Here is a 21,399-nt window from a genome sequence, read left to right as displayed (position 1 = left end):
AAATCAATCAGATTAACTATTCGCTGGGTCTGTAGTTACTAAAGGAACTGCGTGGTTAGCTGTTAGCACCAGACATGGGACACACAACGCAACGTCCTGGGTTACTTTATACTCACTACTAGATGGTACTCCACGGTTCTATTCTTCTGAAGTAAGTGGTCTTTCATGTTCTTGAGGTGTCCTATATAGTTGTGTTACTAGTCTGTTCATTCATGTGTAATAGCTATGCTTGCTAGGACAGCCTATGTTGTGGTTGTAAAATCTGTATGCTCCTGGGAATTCTTAAAGCAACCAAATCCTATCGTCAACATCTCAACTTTGTTGCTAACAGCATGCACAGATGTTTATTTAACAAACACATTTGGTATATCAAAGTCAGAAGAGGGGAATACATCTTGATACAACACCAGTTAAGGATTTTACATTGTGCATAACATATACTACTGGCGGCAGGTAACGTTAGCTTAGCAATTAAGAGCGTTGGGCTACATAACGAAAGATCGCTGGTTAGAATCCCTGAGCCAACTAGGTGAAAGATCTGCCGATGTGCCCTTGAGTAAGGCATTTAACCCTAATTGCTCCTGTAAATCGCTCTGGATTTTTAGAGCGTCTGCTAAATGACTAAAATGTAAATGTAAAATGTACTACTAGTGCTACCAGTAAATATAACTACTAGTAGTGCTACCAGTAAATGTAACTACTAGTAGTACTTCCAGTAAATGTAACTACTAGTAGTGCTACCAGTAAATGTAACTACTAGTAGTGCTACCAGTAAATGTAACTACTTTTACTACCAGTAAATGTAACTAATATTACTACCAGTAAATGTAACTACTATTAGTGCTACCAGTAAATGTAACCACTAGTAGTACTACCAGTAAATGTAACTACTAGTACTACCAGTAAATGTAACTACTAGTACTACCAGTAAATGTAACTACTATTACTACCAGTACATGTAACTACTAGTAGTGCTACCAGTAAATGTAACTACTAGTAGCGCTACAAGTGAATGTAACTACTAGTAGTACTACCAGTAAATGTAACTACTAGTACTACCAGTAAATGTAACTACTATTACTACCAGTACATGTAACTACTAGTAGTGCTACCAGTAAATGTAACTACTAGTAGCGCTACAAGTGAATGTAACTACTAGTAGTACTACCAGTAAATGTAACTACTAGTAGTACTACCAGTAAATGTAACTACTAGTAGTGCTACCAGTAAATGTAACTACTAGTAGTACTACCAGTAAATGTAACTACTAGTAGCGCTACTAGTAAATGTATCTACTATTACTACCAATGTAACTACTATTACTACCAGTAAATGTAACTACTAGTAGTACTACCAGTAAATGTAACTACTAGTAGCGCTACTAGTAAATGTATCTACTATTACTACCAATGTAACTACTATTACTACCAGTAAATGTAACTACTAGTAGTGCTACCAGTAAATGTAACTACTAGTAGTACTACCAGTAAATGTAATTACTAGTACTATCAGTAAATGTAACTACTATTACTACCAGTAAATGTAACTACTAGTAGTGCTACCAGTAAATGTAACTACTAGTAGTGCTACCAGTAAACGAAACTACTAGTAGTACTACCAGTAACTATAGTTTTAAGTGACAGAATGCATCCTTTAATTGCAGTCTTCCTGTGCTCTCCTGGGTTCCCCTGAGGCCATAGAGATGGAGTTGTCAATTAGTCTGTACATGTGCCATACATCGTAGTGAGGTTGTTGACCCTAAAAAGCAGCTTTGATTACTGCACCTGTGGCAGCACATACTCACACTAATTGAGTTAGGCACTGTACTTACAATAGTAGCAGTACTCTGACACTGTAACGGTATCATTTTCATTCAGCCTAACCAGCAGGATGTTTACTAGATCAGACTATGTACAATGTATTTATTTGCGATATCTGACAACTAGAGGTTGACAGAACAGCACCATTAATCAGTCAGATTTTCAAAAGACTGAATTGTTATATTATTACAGTAATCCATTCTGCAAGCAGTCAGTCCACTGGGAGTAGTGGCCATTATGTGTGCGTTATTATGTCATCACATGACATAAACAGCTCAGCCAATGAGAGTTGTTCTTCCCTCCCTATTGTTATATACTGATTGGCATGACCTAGAAAAGCGCTTTGCCCTTCCCACCCTCGCTCCCCATGTGATACACTTGTCTACTTCAATCAGTATCAAAACACTCTGGAACTAGGAGTAGCCCAGCATGCTTCTCAGCGCATGGAAGGATTACTTCCTGTTGTGTGGTCCTAGAATCATATGAAACTGGAACTGTTCTATCTGTATGATATTCAGTGAGGAACAGATTGTTTAAGGATTTGGAAATGTGTTAATTATGTCAACGTTGTGAGGTGGTTGGGAGGTGGATGAGGTATGGTTGTGAGGTGGTTGTTTGGTGGTTGTATGATGGCTGTGTGATGGTTGTTTCCAGGTCTGTGTCCTGGTGGTGACCCCTACGAGGGGTGAAGAGGAGGATCATGGGTACGGGCAGTCAAGTCCGATTGCTGCTGTGGAAGAACTGGACCCTTCGCAAGAGACAGAAGGTTAAACAAACACACTTCTGATGATTGTATTTCTCAATCCAACACCTTTTTCGTTTTGAAGACATTTCCATCACCTTCTGTGAAATTATTTGCAAGCACATGCTTTGTGTGTCACTGAATTCTAAAAGCTACTTTTGCCCTTAGGGCCACCGTGCTAAAACGGAACAGACATGTAGGATTTAAAATCTACGTATTGAGATTGCCACCTTATCTAAATAGAAAATAGATCCACCCTGTTATTGACTGGTTCTGGATAGCGTCTCAGACCTGTCATCGTGTTAGTAGCCTAAAGGTCGTGAGAGGACAATCACATGAGGATGATGCCTCTGAGGGCTGCTGGGTGACAGGAGGTTGTTACACAGGTCTGGAGCCCTGCTTAGCTTAGCAGCCCGGCCTGCCATGTTTAGATCGCTGTGTTTAGCTCAGTCACCCATGGTCACGTCTCACATCGTGCCAACTGCATACTGTAACTAAACTAATGAAGCTTGGCCCAATTTGAACAAGCACACACACGCATACACACACACACACACACACACACACACACACACACACACACACACACACGCGCACACACACACACACACAAGCCAAACGACGGGAGTCAACTTTGTGTTGTGGACATTCAGATCTCTTTGTGCTTCATTAACAAACTAAAGCCACACTCCTTCATTTATGCATACCCTCAAAACAAATCAACTCTCACTTCTGCTACTCTAATACAGATAGATGTTTTTTCAGCTGAATTCAAAATGAACAGCTGCCTTCCAATGTGAAGAGTATATTGTTTGTTGTTTTCCCCCCAGATGCGGTTCTTCATGGAGATTATGTGGCCAGTGGTTCTGTTCATTGGACTAGTGTGGCTGAGGACAGCTAATCCTTTATACCGTCAACATGAGTGTAAGAACATGTTCTTCTGACAATGTAAACACTGGCGTTACCAACATTATCAGCAGTCTAAGCACAAACAATACAACCCTACAAACCAGCAAATGGTCAGCTCTGATGAACAAAATATTTTCAATATGTTTACAAATCTTTTCTAGTCAAATAGTGGAGCAAAATAATACATTTTGTGACTAGAGTTATACCAATCTATACGTGATGATCAGAGCTGTGTCAACTCTTCCGGTCTTTGCTGTTGACCAGTGCCGCCTGTCCTGTCCACTGTTGTGCAGGTCACTTTCCCAACAAGGCCATGCCCTCGACTGGCATCCTTCCATGGATCCAGGGAATCTTCTGCAATGCCAACAACCCATGCTTCCAGTACACCACCAGGGGAGAGGGCCCCGGGCTCGTCTCCAACTACAACGATTCCATGTGAGCAGAGGAGCAGGGCTGTGATAGCTGGTCCCAGATCTGTTGGTGCTGTCAAGCCAACTCCCATGGTCATTGTCTAGGGCTGTTTGTGATGATGGGCCAGCCAGATAGGAGAGGGTTGAGCAGCAGTACTACATGCTTATGTACAATTTGATGGCAGATGAAAGGAGGGTGTTACATGTTATAATACAGTATGTTCTCACTGAAGACATTTCATCGGCACTTGGCAAGGCTCTGCACTCACGCCAATGAGGTTCGGGGTTTGTGTGGGGTTTGTGTGTGTGTGTGTGTGTGTGTGTGTGTGTGTGTGTGTGTGTGTGTGTGTGTGTGTGTGTGTGTGTGTGTGTGTGTGTGTGTGTGTGACCCATCCTCTGCTCTGCTCCTCATGCAGACTGGCTCGGTTCTACTTGGACACCCAGGAGCTTCTTCTGAGTGACCCAGAGTTCCTGCAGCTGGGTCGGCTCTGGAGGGAACTGTTCACCATGAGCACCTTCATGGACACCCTGCGGACCAGCCCAGAACAGGTCTCAGGTCAGAGGAACTCCAATCAACTTAAAAGCTATGGTTCATAAGTACAGATCCAGGACAGGCCTGGGTTCAAATACATTTGGTTGTTATTTCAATACTAGACAACTATTTTTCTAAACTGGAAATACAAACACTCACACAGCAATGTGCAGTCCTCACCAAATAATGTGTATTTTCTTTGGACTATGAGAGTCATTGATCATGTTTTATACAATCATCTGGTCCAAAAGCACTCGGGGGAAATTGTATCCCATCTTCACCAAACCAAACAAATGAACCCAACACATCCCATCTCTCCCATTCCTCTCCCCCTGCAACATGTGTAGACTGGAGGTGGGTTACATCACTTAGCTAGGCTTTTAGAAAGGCATTTCCCCGTAGTGGGAACTAGGATCCTAAGCAGCAGCACTGTTTATTTTGTCAGAAAGCAGTTCAAGTGTTTCCCTTCCCAACAGAACACATAAACATGGTTATATCTGGAAGCCAATGCTAACATTCCCATACTAATGACCGCTTATACATTCTCAATCTGATCTGACAACTACAAATACTACTCCGCTGGGATAACAGCCCTTTATGATGGATCTACTAACTACACTCTTAGAAAAAAAGGTGCTATCTAGAACCTTAAAGGGTTATTTTGCTGTCCCCATAGGAGAACCCTTTGAATAACCCTTTTTGGTTGCAAATAGAACACTTTTGGGTTCCATGTAGAACTCTTTCTACAGAGGGTTCTACATGGAACCCAAAAGGGTTCTACCTGGAACCAGAAAGGGTTCTCCTATGGGAACAGCCAAAGAATCCTTTTGGAACCCTTTTTCTACGAGTTCAACACTTAGCTCTTCATTCCACAGTGAGATGGACACTTTTGTCTTCCTCTACTTTTGAGACCATGTCTGGATATATCACTCTTATTCCATTGGTCTCTGTGTCTCCTCAAAGTTTCAAAGGATAATCTGGCAGTCTTCAATGTAAAGAAATACCACTTCCATTTGCACTGAGGACCTGTCAAGTTCCATATCACTATCTTCCCGTTGATTATCATCTCAGGGGTACTTCCTTCTCCTCTTATCTGAGGTTTTAACTATTCTTCCCTCTTCCTTTTCCTTTTCCTCTTCCCATTCCTCTCTCTCTCTCTCTCTCTCTCTCGCTCTCTCTCGTTCTCTTTCTCTCTCGCTCTCTTTCTTTCTTTCTTTCTTTCTTTCTTTCTTTCTTTCTTTCTTTCTTTCTTTCTTTCTTTCTTTCTTTCTCTCTCTCTCTCTCTCTCTCTCTCTCTCTCTCTCTCGCTCTCGCTCTCTCTCGTTCTCTTTCTCTCTCGCTCTCACTCTCTCTCTCTCTCTCGCTCTCTCTCTCACTCTCTCTCTCTCTCTCTCTCGCTCTCTCGCTCTCTCGCTCTCTTTATCTCGCTCTTGCTCTCTCTTTCTTTCTTTCTCTCTCTCTCTCCAGGTCGAGGGCTGAAGGTAGAGGACATTCTGAAGGATGATGAAACCCTGACGTCCTTTCTCCTAAGGGATGTTCCTCTGTCAGAGTTTGTGGTCAATGAGCTGGTCAATGCCCAGATCAGGCCTGAGCAGGTCAGACTATGCCTTAGTGGACCTACTGTGTGTGTGTGTGTGTTCTGTCCCCACTTAGACAGCTGTAACACTCCATCACCCTGAGTATCCCATCAGATTATTAGCTAAGGATTTATCCAGCCAGCACATTTTCCTGGGGGCTAGCCGTGCTGGCTGAATAATCCAACAGTGCTGGCTGAATCGCAACCCTGTGAAAGACAGTGTGTTTCTATGAAAGCTCAGGACAGGATCTCCATTTGAAAGCAGTGGTCAAGAGGGCTATTGGGATACTGATGTCATTACACTGGGTTGTGCTGTGGGCTTTGTCTGGTGGCCTGTGGCTCCTGCATACCTTCTCTTCCCCCAAAGGGAGCTCTTTCTTCCCCCAGTAAGCGACAACACCAGCCCTGGATCAAAGGGCTATGCAGTGGGGGGTGAATCATCACTAGGTCTTTGTTCACACAGAAAACACATACACAAAGAAAGGAATACAGAACCTAAAATTAAATGGGACTGGCTAAAGGCTGTGTGTGTGTGTGTGCGCGTGTGTGTCCACATGCGTGCATGTATATAGGCTTACTACTTCCTGAAAAAGTGGCCTTCTCTTCACCGATGAGTTTTGCTCAATGTTACAAACCCCCTCCCTCTGTGACCCTTGACCTCTGCCCCTCAGTTTGTGTTTGGCGTCCCTGACTTCCACCTGAAGGACATTGCCTGCAGTCAGACCCTGCTGGAGCAGTTCATCATCTTCCCCAGCCGCAGGGGGCTGTACAGGGTGCACAGCAGCATTTGTGCCCTCACACCACAGAGACTACAGACCATAGAGGACAGGCTCTACGCCAACGTGGACTTCTTTAAACTCTTCCGTCAGGTCTGTCAATCTCAATGTGTCCCCTTCTGCCTCTTGTCTGACCTGTCTGCTATGCATCACATACTGTAGCCTTGCAAACCAAGGTCCTGGACTCTATCCTGGATTTTGAATGAACAATTTCCATATTGTCCAAATATGGGAAAACGCACTATGGCTGCGTTTACACAGGCAGCCCAATTCTGATCTTTTTCCACTAATTGGTCTTTTGAACAATCACATTAGATCTTTTTCAGAGCTAATCTAATTGTTCAAAAGACCAATTAGTGAGAAAAAATATCAGAAATGGGCTGCCTGTTTAAATGCAGCCTATGTATGCCTTCATCGTATATCCACATGAAGTCCTCAATCTGTATTATCATACAGTAGTATTTGCGTAAATGTCTCTCTTTTGAATGGACCCTTGTGGTCTGTGACACTGAATATCTGTCACATTTGGGACGCTGCCATCTTGTTTATTTACTTACCAACAAAGATTGGCCGGCGTGGGTCACTGGGGACTACTATTGGCTGTTCCAACCCTCTGCCAACACCCACAGCATGAGCTGATGGACATAAGTTGGAGAGAGTTGTTACCAGTTAGGGTGAGTTGAGGAGAGTTGGCACCAGTTAGGGTGAGTTGAGGAGAGTTGGCACCAGTTGGGGGGAGTTGGCGTGAGTCATGATGGAATTGCATGGCTTAAAACAATGTGTATGTTGTAAGTCATCAGTACACATTTCCTCTAACGTTGTACTGCCTAGATACAGACCATTGAATTTCCCAAGGTGACAAATCACTACTGACAAAATTAAACGGGAAAACAACAATCCACTACTGTGTAATGAAACTGAAGTATAATTCATAGTGGAGCTGCAGTAACATTAAAGTATCTGTGCATCTATGGTTACAGTACTTCACCTAATATATACTGTACCTGTCATCTACTTTCCCTCTGCATTGGCTATATGGTTGAGATAGATTGAGGCAACATACAGTGAGTTGAATGCCCACAGACTGCTCAAGACCAGTTTTAGCAGAGTATATCAGGTTTTGGGACTTGACCTCTTTCAATAATGAGATTATAGATGCCATGCCTCCCTTCCAGACTAAACCTAAGGGAGCTTTTCTATAATCACCTGTGTTTATGGTCCCATGGTCACGTCCACACACACTGTTGGCCCCAATAGGGCTGTGTGTGTGTGTGTGTGTGTGTGTGTGTGTGTGTGTGTGTGTGTGTGTGTGTGTGTGTGTGTGTGTGTGTGTGTGTGTGTGTGTGTGTGTATGTGTCGCTTCTTTGAAACAAGCCCATTAGATCTCACGAGATAGTGAGGAATGTCAGAGAGGAAGGACGTCTTATTTTGGAGTTGTGCGTCGCTACCGTTCACGATTTCCTGACCTCTAGCCCATTGTGTTGTGAGCTACTTAGAAGTTTCCCCATCTGAAATAGTCCCTGGAAGAAACAGTTACTGGACATACTGTAGTTTAGGATACAGAAGATGACAACAATGCACTGTTCAGCAGATTTGGTGCATTCTCTGTTCCTATGTGGGCATAAGGGAAGGACGAGTGGATTAGAGGCAATTCGATTTCTCTTAAACAGGTTATATGCTACATGTGCACCACCATGCTTCTACATCTGCATTGCTTGCTGTATGGGGTTTTAGGCTGGATTTCTGTACAGCACTTTGTGACATCGGCTGATGTAAAAGGGCTTCATAAATACATTTGATTGATTGACCAAGTCAGACCAGTAGGCTACGTTATGAGGCAGGACAGGGACCAAATTATTAGGGTGAGGCACATGGACTACTAACAGCTTACTACACATCATACACTTAGTATTGCTTTCTTAGCTACAGTATACATATCTCCCTGGCATATTACATAATTTATGCAGCAGCATAGAATACATTGTGCTGTGCTCACTTGATCAGGAAGGCGGTGCGGCGGTCCTTCTTGTGGCTTCTAGAAAGAGGCCTGAAATCCTGACTTGGAATTCCGAGTTGGATGACCGTTCAAAATTATTTTTTTGTATTTTCCCAGTCAGAGCTAGTTTTATCCAAGAGCCCAGTTGTCTTGAACTCACTGAAGTCTGAGATTTCCCAGTTCCGAGTTTCCAGTTGTTTTGAATGAGGCAGCAGTCATGCTGCGTTGACAGCATGCCCAATGTATTCAAACTTTTCTGGACATTTTTCGTGATATCCAATTGGTGGTTACAATCTTGTCCCATCGCTGCAACTCCCTTACGGACTCGACGAAGGTCGAGAGCCAAGCCGCACTGCTTCTTGACACACTGCTCGCTTAACCTGGAAGCCAGACGCACCAATGTGTCGGAGGAAACACTGTCGAACTGACGACAGAAGACAACTTGCTGATGCCCGGCCCACCACAAGGAGTCGCTAGAGCACGATGGGACAAGGACCTCCCGGCCAGCCAAACCCTCCCCTAACCCGGACGACGCTGGGCCAAACCCTCCCCTAACCCGGACGACGCTGGGCCAAACCCTCCCCTAACCCGGACGACGCTGGGCCAAACCCTCCCCTAACCCGGACGACGCTGGACCAAACCCTTCCCTAACCCGGACGACGCTGGGCCAAACCCTCCCCTAACCCGGACGACACTGGACCAAACCCTCCCCTAAACCGGACGACGCTGGGCTAATTGTGCGCCGCCTCATGGGTCTCCCGGTCACAGCCGGCTGTGACACAGCCTGAGATCGAACCCAGGGCTACAGTGGCGCCTTAGCACTCATTGTTGAATTTGCGATTTCCAACTTTTTGTGTAATGTTTTTTCTCTTCATATGACAAGGATTAAAACGGATTTGCCAGTAGATTGCTGACTTGATGCATAAGCATGACTGCTTGCTACAGTAACTAAGATTTTGAAAGTATGATGTTGACATGATCCAATCCAATCAAAGCTACGGTAGATATAACGTGATTTGACGTCATTTTATGTGGCCAATGACCTTGAGCCTTTTTGAATGGGAACTTCTAATGTAAGTCTATGGCAGCACCCAAGGGGCTTGAATTTTCCAGCTCTACGCGTAGATTTTGCAGTGTCCCCATGAGTGACAGAACACTGAGCCAATCACGGTGCAACTAGAGAACACTGCCAACTCCATACGGTCCGTATTTTCCTCTGGCTGCCCCACCACCACAGAAAGCACTGAGCTAGGCTGAAACACCTGCATTTTGGAGCTGCCTTACTCAAGAAAGCAGAAATGAGACCATGTTTGTATCCTGCTTTATTAACTCAATGATTTATTTATTTAACATTGTTTGCAAACTGATATGTGACTCGTATTAATGCCAAAATAACATGCCAAACAGGCACCAAAAAAAGTATAAAATAATATTGTATTTTCTTTTGCTACAGGTAGGGCTCAAAACAGGCATCATCCACCTGCCCTGAATGACGCATCGCCACTGTTGGTAAGGACGTGACAGTCATTTTGACAGCTCTTTTCCTCCTTCCAGCTTCCCCGGGTGTTGGATAACCACTCCAACGGTGTCGACCTACACTTCTGGGCCAGAGTACTCTCTGCCACCTCCGAAAAGCTGCGAGAGGTAGGCACACACGCGCGCACACACACAATTCTCTCCGCCGCCTGTAAAACTACCAGAGGTCAACCCTACTACCGTTAGATCCATCATCCATCCCAAAGTTCACACACCACTATATTTCTATCCCTCAGGAAACCACTGCTTCCTCCCTGCTCAGTTCTTTACGCAAACACAGACAGCAGGGATATCATGAGTGCGTATGAGGAAGGCTAAATCCAGCCCTAATAACCCTTTAGTCTCAACATGGAGCCCCATTCACAGGCTGTGTCCCAAGTGACACCCTAACCCCTACTTTTGACCAGAGTCCTATGGGCAATAGTCAAAAGCAATAATAATAATAATTACATTTGTAGAGCGCTTATCATTTACGGACGTGAATCACAAAGCTTTTTACGGATTAGGGTGCCATTTGGGATGCAGACACAGATAAATCAACAGGTAATCTGTCCGGACAGCTGTAAGTGAGGGTTATAGCACAGGTGAGGGCCTCAGACAAATGTCAAAGGTTGACGGGTCAGGTGGATGACCCCAGGGGAAGTGGTGATTGCAGGGAGAGGGAGGCGGGGGGAGGGCGCAAGAAGACATTCTGCAGAGGTGACATCCTGTTGGTGGGGCCGTCTGGATTCTTGTCTGCCGCCCGGTGACAAAAGACGTGACGCCAGTCGGTCATTTTCCAAGTTCCATTTTTGTCTTGTTCCATAAACCGAACACTGTAGCTGTACAGTAGATAGGCCAGCCAGCTGAGTGGAAACTCTGCCTCAGAAATCCCACTGCTCTGTTGGCTAGAACATAAACACTCCTTTTCTCTGTTTCTGTTCAGTCTAGAAGTGGTGTTAGTTACAGTATGTGTCTTCCAATGTATCTTCAAAGGAGTGGAATTCAATCAATCTTCTCTGACATTTTCTTTGTGGTTTCTATGTAAACATTGTGGTGCTGTATCATTGCTGTTGTTTCTATGTAAACACTGTGGTGCTGTCCAATTGCTGTGGTTTCTATGTAAGCATTGTGGTGTTGTCCAATTGCTGTGGTTTATATGTAAACACTGTGGTTCTGTTCCATTAATGTGGTTTCTATGTAAACACTGTGGTTCTGTCCCATTACTGTGGTTTCTATGTAAACACTGTGGTGCTGTCCCATTACTGAGGTTTCTATGTAAACACTGTGGTTCTGTCCCATTACTGTGGTTTCTATGTAAACACTGTGGTGCTGTCCCATTACTGAGGTTTCTATGTAAACACTGTGGTGCTGTCCCATTACTGAGGTTTCTATGTAAACACTGTGGTGCTGTCCCATTACTGTGGTTTCTATGTAAACACTGTGGTGCTGTCCCATTACTGTGGTTTCTATGTAAACACTGTGGTGCTGTCCCATTACTGTGGTTTCTATGTAAACACTGTGGTGCTGTCCCATTACTGTGGTTTCTATGTAAACACTGTGGTGCTGTCCCATAACTGAGGTTTCTATGTAAACACTGTGGTGCTGTCCCATTACTGTGGTTTCTATGTAAACACTGTGGTGCTGTCCCATTACTGTGGTTTCTATGTAAACACTGTGGTGCTGTCCCATTACTGGGGCTGTTTGTTAACAGTGGTTGTCAGGAGCACTGTAGTACACACTCTCAACACCTCCCCTGGTTCTAATGGGCCCTCAGGGACCTACACTGGACAATCCCTTCTCCCCCCCTACAACCCACCCCTCCTCCCTTTGGAATCTCTTTAGTTTGTTGTGATCCATTTAGAGGGAACACTTTGTTGACAGATAACCTAAAGAACCTAATATGGCTGCACATATCCTTCTATTTGGTCACATTATATAGCCATGTCATACTTGATTCAGAGTCATAATTTTCATACAGTTTCTAAATAACAACACCCTCCCCTACCTCACCCCCCAGTTGTCAGAGAGGAGCAGTTCCAAAGCACTGGTGGAGGTGATGTCCCCCCTGCTCCAGTCCCAGGGGGGCTCGCCCCCATCTTTCAGCCAGCTGATGGGGGCTGTGTCCAGCCTGGTGTGTGGCTACATGGAGGGGGCCTTCTCTCGGGTGGCCTCCTTCAACTGGTATGAGGACAACAACTACAAGGCCTTCATGGGGATCAACGATAGCACCCGGGGAGGACAGGGACAGTACACCTACGACCACACCGCCAGTGAGTACTAATACAGTAATGAGCCACTAAGATAGTAGCCAGTTTCATTTTAGTGAAGAGACAGATAGAGGCAGAGACAGTACACCTACAGTCACACCGCCAGTGGGTCAGCATTCTGTCACTAATACAGTAGCTATTTTTAGTATGTGGCTGGTTGGGAACCAACAGCTCCCCTCCTCTGCCGACTACGCCAAATATAGCAGCTGATTGGGAGCAGGAAAGGCATTGTATTTTCCGTATAAATTCAGTCGAAAATTCAGTGGTATTATGGGACAGATCGTTTAGTCTGCTTTACTTGTCTCTTGAGATCAAAAAAAGAGTATTGCTTGACCTGAGAGTCTTTATCGTTCTCTCCTGTCTTATCCCAAAGTCTGTTCTGATCTGATGCAGGAGTTGGAGTTTAACCCTATCACAGTGTGTTATAGGTTCTCTCAATCCTCTCTAAGGTTCTACAAACGTTCTGTACTGTCTTATTCCCCAGCTCCGTTCTGTAATGATCTGATGAAGGAGCTAGAGTCCAATCCCATCACCAGGATCATGTGGAGCTCTGTCAAGCCCATGCTGATGGGGAAGATCCTCTACGCACCCGACTCCCCAGCCGTCAGAAAGATCATCAGAAACGTATGGGAGCTACATACAGCGAATGCATGTGGTAGACTAGGGATGATTCACACCATATTATAGCAGAGTCTGCTGGATTTAGTCAATGAATCATTTTAGACTTGGGAAACCAGGTGAGTTAATCAGCAGACAGAAGTGTTAGAAACATGAACATCCATTGCAGATTGTTCAATAGATGGTGGCAGACTTGTTAAACAGTAGTCTTTGTTCTGAACACACGGCAGTATTTAGGAATTTGGGAATCAGTGCTTGGCGCTCTGTAGAGCGTAGCTGTATAGACATGTCTGTAAGAAGCCTGTAGGGCCTAGCAGTCACGGCTGGGTGTATCACAATAGGAGCACACATCTGTATCGTCTACTACACATAGTAACCGTGACACACTCTGTTGCCTTGTATTCTCCTCCTCTTGTCATGTAAGCAGAGCCTGACATTGTGAGGGTCACACTCACACGCGCGCACACACACATTGACACACACACACCAGCTTCCTCTCCCCCGACCTTTAGTGCCCTCTTTGTCTTCCATTTCCCTCAGATCTGGATGTTAATTGCGTGGAAGGGAAGGGAACTACGGGTTAAGACATCAGTCTACTGCACATACCAAAACATTCTCCCTCATTTCTCCATCCCTTCCTCCTCCAGACTTGATGACCCCCTCCTTGAACTGACCCCTTTTGAGTAGTGTAACTTGGTGGTGGTAGGGGGGGGGGGGGGGGGCAAAACGTTTTATTTCGCCTCAAAATTCTGTCATAAAGAGGACATGCTCAACTTAATAAAAAAACACTTTTTCCCATCTCAAGAGGTTAAGAAAAGGTCTATAGTAAGTGCTTATTATGTGCCCAAAATAAAAACGGTGTTTACCGTAACAGGTTTGACGACTAAACCAGCCATGCGGCCCCTTGTGACAGGGGGAATGGAAGTGTGTTGTGTGCAACAGGGAGGGGCAATTGAGTACAAGCTTCACAACAAAAATATTTATTAAAACATTTCTAACCTGACCCTCTATGGGTAACAGGGTTGATGTGTTATGCCCGACCCGCTCAGTTCTCCACCACAAAACACCAGAAAATGGCCAAAAAGAGTTGAACCAGCTCACCTGCTTTTACACTGAGATTTTTCTATTAGATGTTCAATGTCTCTTTAAAAAATATATATTTAAAAAGGAATAGGTTGACCTTAAAATGAGGGACAGGTTGTTGTTTTTCTCTCACTAGATTCACTAGTAATGAATCATTAGTAACATTAAATAAATAATAATCTTTGGAAATGACTTTGTAGAAACAACAAAATAACAAGGGCTTTAGAGTGATGGTGAAAAGTCTCCCGGTCGGCGCGTCACTTCTTTTAGGAAACATAGTGAAGCTATGAGCAATTAGTGATCATATATCCCCCCCCTCTCTCTCTCTCTCTCGCGCTCTCTCTCTCTCTCTTTCTCTCTCTCTTTCAATTTAAGGGCTTTATCGGCATGGGAAACATATGTTAACATTGCCAAAGCAAGTGAAGTAGATAATAAACAAAAGTGAAATAAACAAAAATTAACAGTAAACATTACATGAGTTCCAAAAGAATAAAGACATTTCAAATGTCATGTTATAAATGTCATGCATGAAGTACAAAAAAGAAAATACATAATCATAAATATGGGTTGTATTTACAATGGTGTTTGTTCTTCACTGGTTGCCCTTTTCTTGTGGCAAACAGGTCACAAATCTTGCTGCTGTGATTGCACACTGTGGTAATTTTAAGTGATAATGCCTGAGAAGCCGGTGTTTGGAGGATATATTGGCATAGGTGTTGTTAGGTCCGAGACAAAGTCGATATATCCTCCAAACACCGGCTTCTCAGGCATTATCACTTCTATACAACGGCTTACCAAAATATTCAAATAATGATTGACAGATGTTCATTAAAAATGTTATTTGATTAATTTATTCATACTATTTCATCCTTCCACAAGATATAGTCCCGAAACAAATCTAGGGTTGCTACCCAAGCTGGCTGGTCGCTCGTTCTTTTGGTTCGGTTGCCAGAGACGTGACCCAGTCGTTCAGTCTTTTTGTTCTGTATCTATGGACGCGACCCAGTCGTTCGTTCTAAATGTTCCATCGCCATACTGGCTGGTAACGTTCTTATCCCTTGCTTGCCAGCTAGCCAACTACGGCTAACTTCAAACAGTGCAGACAGAATAACAGTAGCTGCATTTGTTTAAACTGTTTTCTAGTGACATTTATTTGGATACATCCATAACAGTGAGCTAATGAGGCACGATTTCGCCTGGCATAGAAAATGTGTTTTCTCGTTAGGACACTGTTGTTCAGAGGAGCTAGCCAACAACACAGCTAACACACAAACACTTCAAACTGAAGCTGGAAAGAAGGAAAATATCTGCACTTCGTTTCGTTTTGCATTTCTTTGTATATATCCATGAAAATGATGCCAGCTGATTCATGATTTTGACTGGCTGCCTGCCTCTCTCTCTCGTCCCGACTCCCATCCCCTACACGTTCATTAATATGGAACAGTTGGAGATCGAATTTGAACATTGAAATAATGTTAAATATGTCGGAGAGACAGACAGTAAGGTTTATACAAATGTCCGCTGTTGAAAACTGAATGTTAGACGAAAATAAATGTGATAATGTCTAGATGCTTTTTATGGTGGAGATCAAGTTTATAACTTCCCTGCCTGGGCAGATGAGACAGTGGATTGCCAAATCGATGGAACAGAGTAAATAGGCATTTTAACGTCATAGATTTAGCCGGTGGTAATTTGTGGAATAGACACCGGCTGGAATGCGCTTTTAACCAATCAGCATTCAGGATTAAACCCACCTGTTGTATAACACCCAATAGATATGGGAGTTTATCAAAATTGGGTTTGTTTTCAAATTCTTTGAGGATCTGTGTATTCTGAGGGAAATATGTGTCACTAATATGGTCATGCTTTTGGCAGGAGGTTAGGAAGTGCAGCTCAAGAAGCCTGCCTTCTCTTGAGAGCCATGTCTCCCTACAGCGGCCTTTCTCAATAGCAAGGCTATGCTCACTTTGTCTGTACATAGTATTCTGCCACTCTGTAATCTCTGTTTAGGGCCAAGTAGAATTTTAGTTTGCTCCGTTTTTTTGTTAATTCTTTCCAATGTGTCAAGTAATTATCTTTTTCTTTTCTCATGATTTGGTTGGGTCTAATTGTGTTGCTGTCCTGGGGCTGTGTGGGGTCTGTTTGTGTTTGTGAACAGAGCCCCAGGTTAATCTCTCTGTAGGTGATGGCTTTGTTATGGATGGATTGGGAATTGCTTCCTTTTTTCAAATTGTATTTATCCTTTATTTAACTAGGCAAGTCAGTTAAGAACAAATTCTTATTTACAATGACGGCCTAGGAATAGTGGCTTAACTGCCTTGTTCAGGGGCAGAACGACAGATTTTTACCTTGTCAGCTTGGGGATTCACTCTAGCAACCTTTTGGTTACTGGCCCAACGCTCTAACCACTAAGCTAACTGCCACCCCTTTTAGGTGGTTGTAGAATTTAACAGCTCTTTTCTAGATTTTGATAATTAGCGGGTATCAGCCTAATTCTGCTCTGCATGCATTATTTGGTGTTTTACGTTGTACACTGAGGATATTTTTGCAGAATTCTCCATCCAGTCTCAATTTGTTGTTTGATCCTTCAGTCTTCTGTCTGTGGGATCCTGTGGGAACAGGGTGAATCGGTAGCCAAGCTGAATGCATTCGGCCAATTGTCACCAACCTCATTGTCCCTCATTGTCCCTTTGTCAGCAGAGATCTGAGACACAAGAGGAAGGTGTTTAATTGGGTGTTGCTTTTCCACCCTTTTCCATGATTTTATCACACGCATTCATGTAAATGAAACACTCAGCCTACCTTGGTATGTGTGTACCACAGAACATTGTAGGACAGGCTATACACACTGTAGAGTATGCTAAATCATAAGCTATATCTTTGGTTATTTTCACAGGCAATATAATGTGTGATTGGTATGCAACTAGAAATTAGAAACAGTGTGTGTGTATTCTTGTGCATGTGTAGTGTGTGTGAGTGTGTGTGTCTATGTGTGTATGTGTGGGTGTTCATACAGAAATATATGCATGCTGTCTGAGCGTACGTGAGTATGTGTGTGTGCTGATATGTGTGTGTGTGTGTGTGTGTCCCCTCTAGGCCAACACCACATTTGAGGAGCTGGAGAGGCTGAGGACCATGGGTCGGGCATGGGAGGAGGTGGGCCCTCAGGTCTGGGCCTTCTTCCAGGACAGCATTCAGATGAACATGATCAGGGTAAGGAAGGCTCCAGTCCCATACACTCTATAAACACCAACATGGTCAATTCAAACTAACTGAGGTTACAGTCCCATACACTCTATAAACACCAACATGGTCAATTCAAACTAACTGAGGTTACAGTCCCATACACTCTATAAACACCAACATGGTCAATTCAAACTAACTGAGGTTACAGTCCCATTCACTCTATAAACACCAACATGGTCAATTCTAACTAACTGAGGTTACAGTCCCATACACTCTATAAACACCAACATGGTCAATTCAATCTAACTGAGGTTACAGTCCCATACACTCTATAAACACCAACATGGTCAATTCAAACTAACTGAGGTTACAGTCCCATACACTCTATAAACACCAACATGGTCAATTCAAACTAACTGAGGTTACAGTCCCATACACTCTATAAACACCAACATGGTCAATTCAAACGAACTGAGGTTACAGTCCCATACACTCTATAAACACCAACATGGTCAATTCAAACTAACTGAGGTTACAGTCCCATACACTCTATAAACACCAACACGGTCAATTCAAACTAACTGAGGTTACAGTCCCATACACTCTATAAACACCAACACGGTCAATTCAAACTAACTGAGGTTACAGTCCCATACACTCTATAAACACCAACATGGTCAATTCAATCTAACTGAGGTTACAGTCCCATTCACTCTATAAACACCAACATGGTCAATTCAAACGAACTGAGGTTACAGTCCCATACACTCTATAAACACCAACACGGTCAATTCAAACTAACTGAGGTTACAGTCCCATACACTCTATAAACACCAACACGGTCAATTCAAACTAACTGAGGTTACAGTCCCATTCACTCTATAAACACCAACATGGTCAATTCAAACTAACTGAGGTTACAGTCCCATACACTCTATAAACACCAACAAGGTCAATTCAAACTAACTGAGGTTACAGTCCCATACACTCTATAAACACCAACACGGTCAATTCAAACTAACTGAGGTTACAGTCCCATACACTCTATAAACACCAACATGGTCAATTCAAACTAACTGAGGTTACAGTCCCATACACTCTATAAACACCAACATGGTCAATTCAAACTAACTGAGGTTACAGTCCCATACACTCTATAAATACCAACATGGTCAATTCAATCTAACTGAGGTTACAGTCCCATTCACTCTATAAACACCAACATGGTCAATTCAAACTAACTGAGGTTACAGTCCCATACACTCTATAAACACCAACATGGACAATTCAAACTAACTGAGGTTACAGTCCCATTCACTCTATAAACACCAACACGGTCAATTCAAACTAACTGAGGTTACAGTCCCATTCACTCTATAAACACCAACATGGACAATTCAAACTAACTGAGGTTACAGTCCCATACACTCTATAAACACCAACATGGTCAATTCAAACTAACTGAGGTTACAGTCCCATACACTCTATAAACACCAACACGGTCAATTCAAACTAACTGAGGTTACAGTCCCATACACTCTATAAACACCAACATGGTCAATTCAAACTAACTGAGGTTACAGTCCCATACACTCTATAAACACCAACATGGTCAATTCAAACTAACTGAGGTTACAGTCCCATACACTCTATAAACACCAACATGGTCAATTCAATCTAACTGAGGTTACAGTCCCATTCACTCTATAAACACCAACATGGTCAATTCAATCTAACTGAGGTTACAGTCCCATACACTCTATAAACACCAACATGGTCAATTCAAACTAACTGAGGTTACAGTCCCATACACTCTATAAACACCAACATGGTCAATTCAAACTAACTGAGGTTACAGTCCCATTCACTCTATAAACACCAACATGGTCAATTCAAACTAACTGAGGTTACAGTCCCATACACTCTATAAACACCAACATGGTCAATTCAAACTAACTGAGGTTACAGTCCCATACACTCTATAAATACCAACATGGTCAATTCAAACTAACTGAGGTTACAGTCCCATTCACTCTATAAACACCAACATGGTCAATTCAATCTAACTGAGGTTACAGTCCCATACACTCTATAAACACCAACATGGTCAATTCAAACTAACTGAGGTTACAGTCCCATACACTCTATAAACACCAACATGGACAATTCAAACTAACTGAGGTTACAGTCCCATTCACTCTATAAACACCAACACGGTCAATTCAAACTAACTGAGGTTACAGTCCCATTCACTCTATAAACACCAACATGGACAATTCAAACTAACTGAGGTTACAGTCCCATACACTCTATAAACACCAACACGGTCAATTCAAACTAACTGAGGTTACAGTCCCATACACTCTATAAACACCAACATGGACAATTCAAACTAACTGAGGTTACAGTCCCATACACTCTATAAATACCAACACGGTCAATTCAAACTAACTGAGGTTACAGTCCCATACACTCTATAAACACCAACATGGTCAATTCAAACTAACTGAGGTTACAGTCCCATACACTCTATAAACACCAACACGGTCAATTCAAACTAACTGAGGTTACAGTCCCATACACTCTATAAACACCAACATGGTCAATTCAAACTAACTGAGGTTACAGTCCCATTCACTCTATAAACACCAACATGGTCAATTCAAACTAACTGAGGTTACAGTCCCATACACTCTATAAACACCAACATGGTCAATTCAATCTAACTGAGGTTACAGTCCCATTCACTCTATAAACACCAACATGGTCAATTCAATCTAACTGAGGTTACAGTCCCATACACTCTATAAACACCAACATGGTCAATTCAAACTAACTGAGGTTACAGTCCCATACACTCTATAAACACCAACACGGTCAATTCAAACTAACTGAGGTTACAGTCCCATACACTCTATAAACACCAACACGGTCAATTCAAACTAACTGAGGTTACAGTCCCATTCACTCTATAAACACCAACATGGTCAATTCAAACTAACTGAGGTTACAGTCCCATACACTCTATAAACACCAACACGGTCAATTCAATCTAACTGAGGTTACAGTCCCATACACTCTATAAACACCAACATGGTCAATTCAAACTAACTGAGGTTATAGTCCCATACACTCTATAAACACCAACATGGTCAATTCAAACTAACTGAGGTTACAGTCCCATACACTCTATAAACACCAACATGGTCAATTCAAACTAACTGAGGTTACAGTCCCATACACTCTATAAACACCAACATGGTCAATTCAAACTAACTGAGGTTACAGTCCCATACACTCTATAAACACCAACACGGTCAATTCAAACTAACTGAGGTTACAGTCCCATTCACTCTATAAACACCAACACGGTCAATTCAAACTAACTGAGGTTACAGTCCCATACACTCTATAAACACCAACACGGTCAATTCAAACTAACTGAGGTTACAGTCCCATTCATTCTATAATCACCAACACGGTCAATTCAAACTAACTGAGGTTACAGTCCCATACACTCTATAAACACCAACACGGTCAATTCAAACTAACTGAGGTTACAGTCCCATTCACTCTATAAACACCAACATGGTCAATTCAATCTAACTGAGGTTACAGTCCCATTCACTCTATAAACACCAACATGGTCAATTCAATCTAACTGAGGTTACAGTCCCATACACTCTATAAATACCAACATGGTCAATTCAATCTAAATGAGGTTACAGTCCCATACACTCTATAAATACCAACATGGTCAATTCAATCTAACTGAGGTTACAGTCCCATTCACTCTATAAACACCAACATGGTCAATTCAATCTAACTGAGGTTACAGTCCCATTCACTCTATAAACACCAACATGGTCAATTCAATCTAACTGAGGTTACAGTCCCATACCCTCTATAAATACCAACATGGTCAATTCAAACTAACTGAGGTTACAGTCCCATACACTCTATAAA

General features: G+C 42.9%; 1 protein-coding gene across 3 annotated transcripts in view; it reads left to right on the top strand.

Annotated features, from left to right (window-relative positions):
* Positions 1 to 3: 3 nt before the first annotated feature.
* LOC139583666 (retinal-specific phospholipid-transporting ATPase ABCA4-like) overlaps positions 4 to 21,399 on the top strand; it is a 96,007-nt gene continuing 74,611 nt past the window's right edge. For all 3 annotated transcript variants that reach the window (XM_071414993.1, XM_071414992.1, XM_071414991.1), the window contains exons 1-11: positions 4 to 151; positions 2,475 to 2,586; positions 3,393 to 3,486; positions 3,765 to 3,906; positions 4,298 to 4,437; positions 5,881 to 6,008; positions 6,661 to 6,858; positions 10,316 to 10,405; positions 12,297 to 12,549; positions 13,031 to 13,170; positions 17,344 to 17,460. In XM_071414993.1, coding sequence (XP_071271094.1) covers positions 2,521 to 2,586; positions 3,393 to 3,486; positions 3,765 to 3,906; positions 4,298 to 4,437; positions 5,881 to 6,008; positions 6,661 to 6,858; positions 10,316 to 10,405; positions 12,297 to 12,549; positions 13,031 to 13,170; positions 17,344 to 17,460 — 1,368 coding nt within the window. In that variant the 5' untranslated portion in view covers positions 4 to 151; positions 2,475 to 2,520. The remainder of the gene's footprint in view (positions 152 to 2,474; positions 2,587 to 3,392; positions 3,487 to 3,764; positions 3,907 to 4,297; positions 4,438 to 5,880; positions 6,009 to 6,660; positions 6,859 to 10,315; positions 10,406 to 12,296; positions 12,550 to 13,030; positions 13,171 to 17,343; positions 17,461 to 21,399) is intronic.

The sequence above is a fragment of the Salvelinus alpinus genome, chromosome 8 (assembly GCF_045679555.1).
Source record: "Salvelinus alpinus chromosome 8, SLU_Salpinus.1, whole genome shotgun sequence".
Taxonomy (NCBI): Eukaryota; Metazoa; Chordata; class Actinopteri; order Salmoniformes; family Salmonidae; genus Salvelinus; species Salvelinus alpinus.
This window is presented reverse-complemented; position numbering and strand designations above follow the sequence as displayed.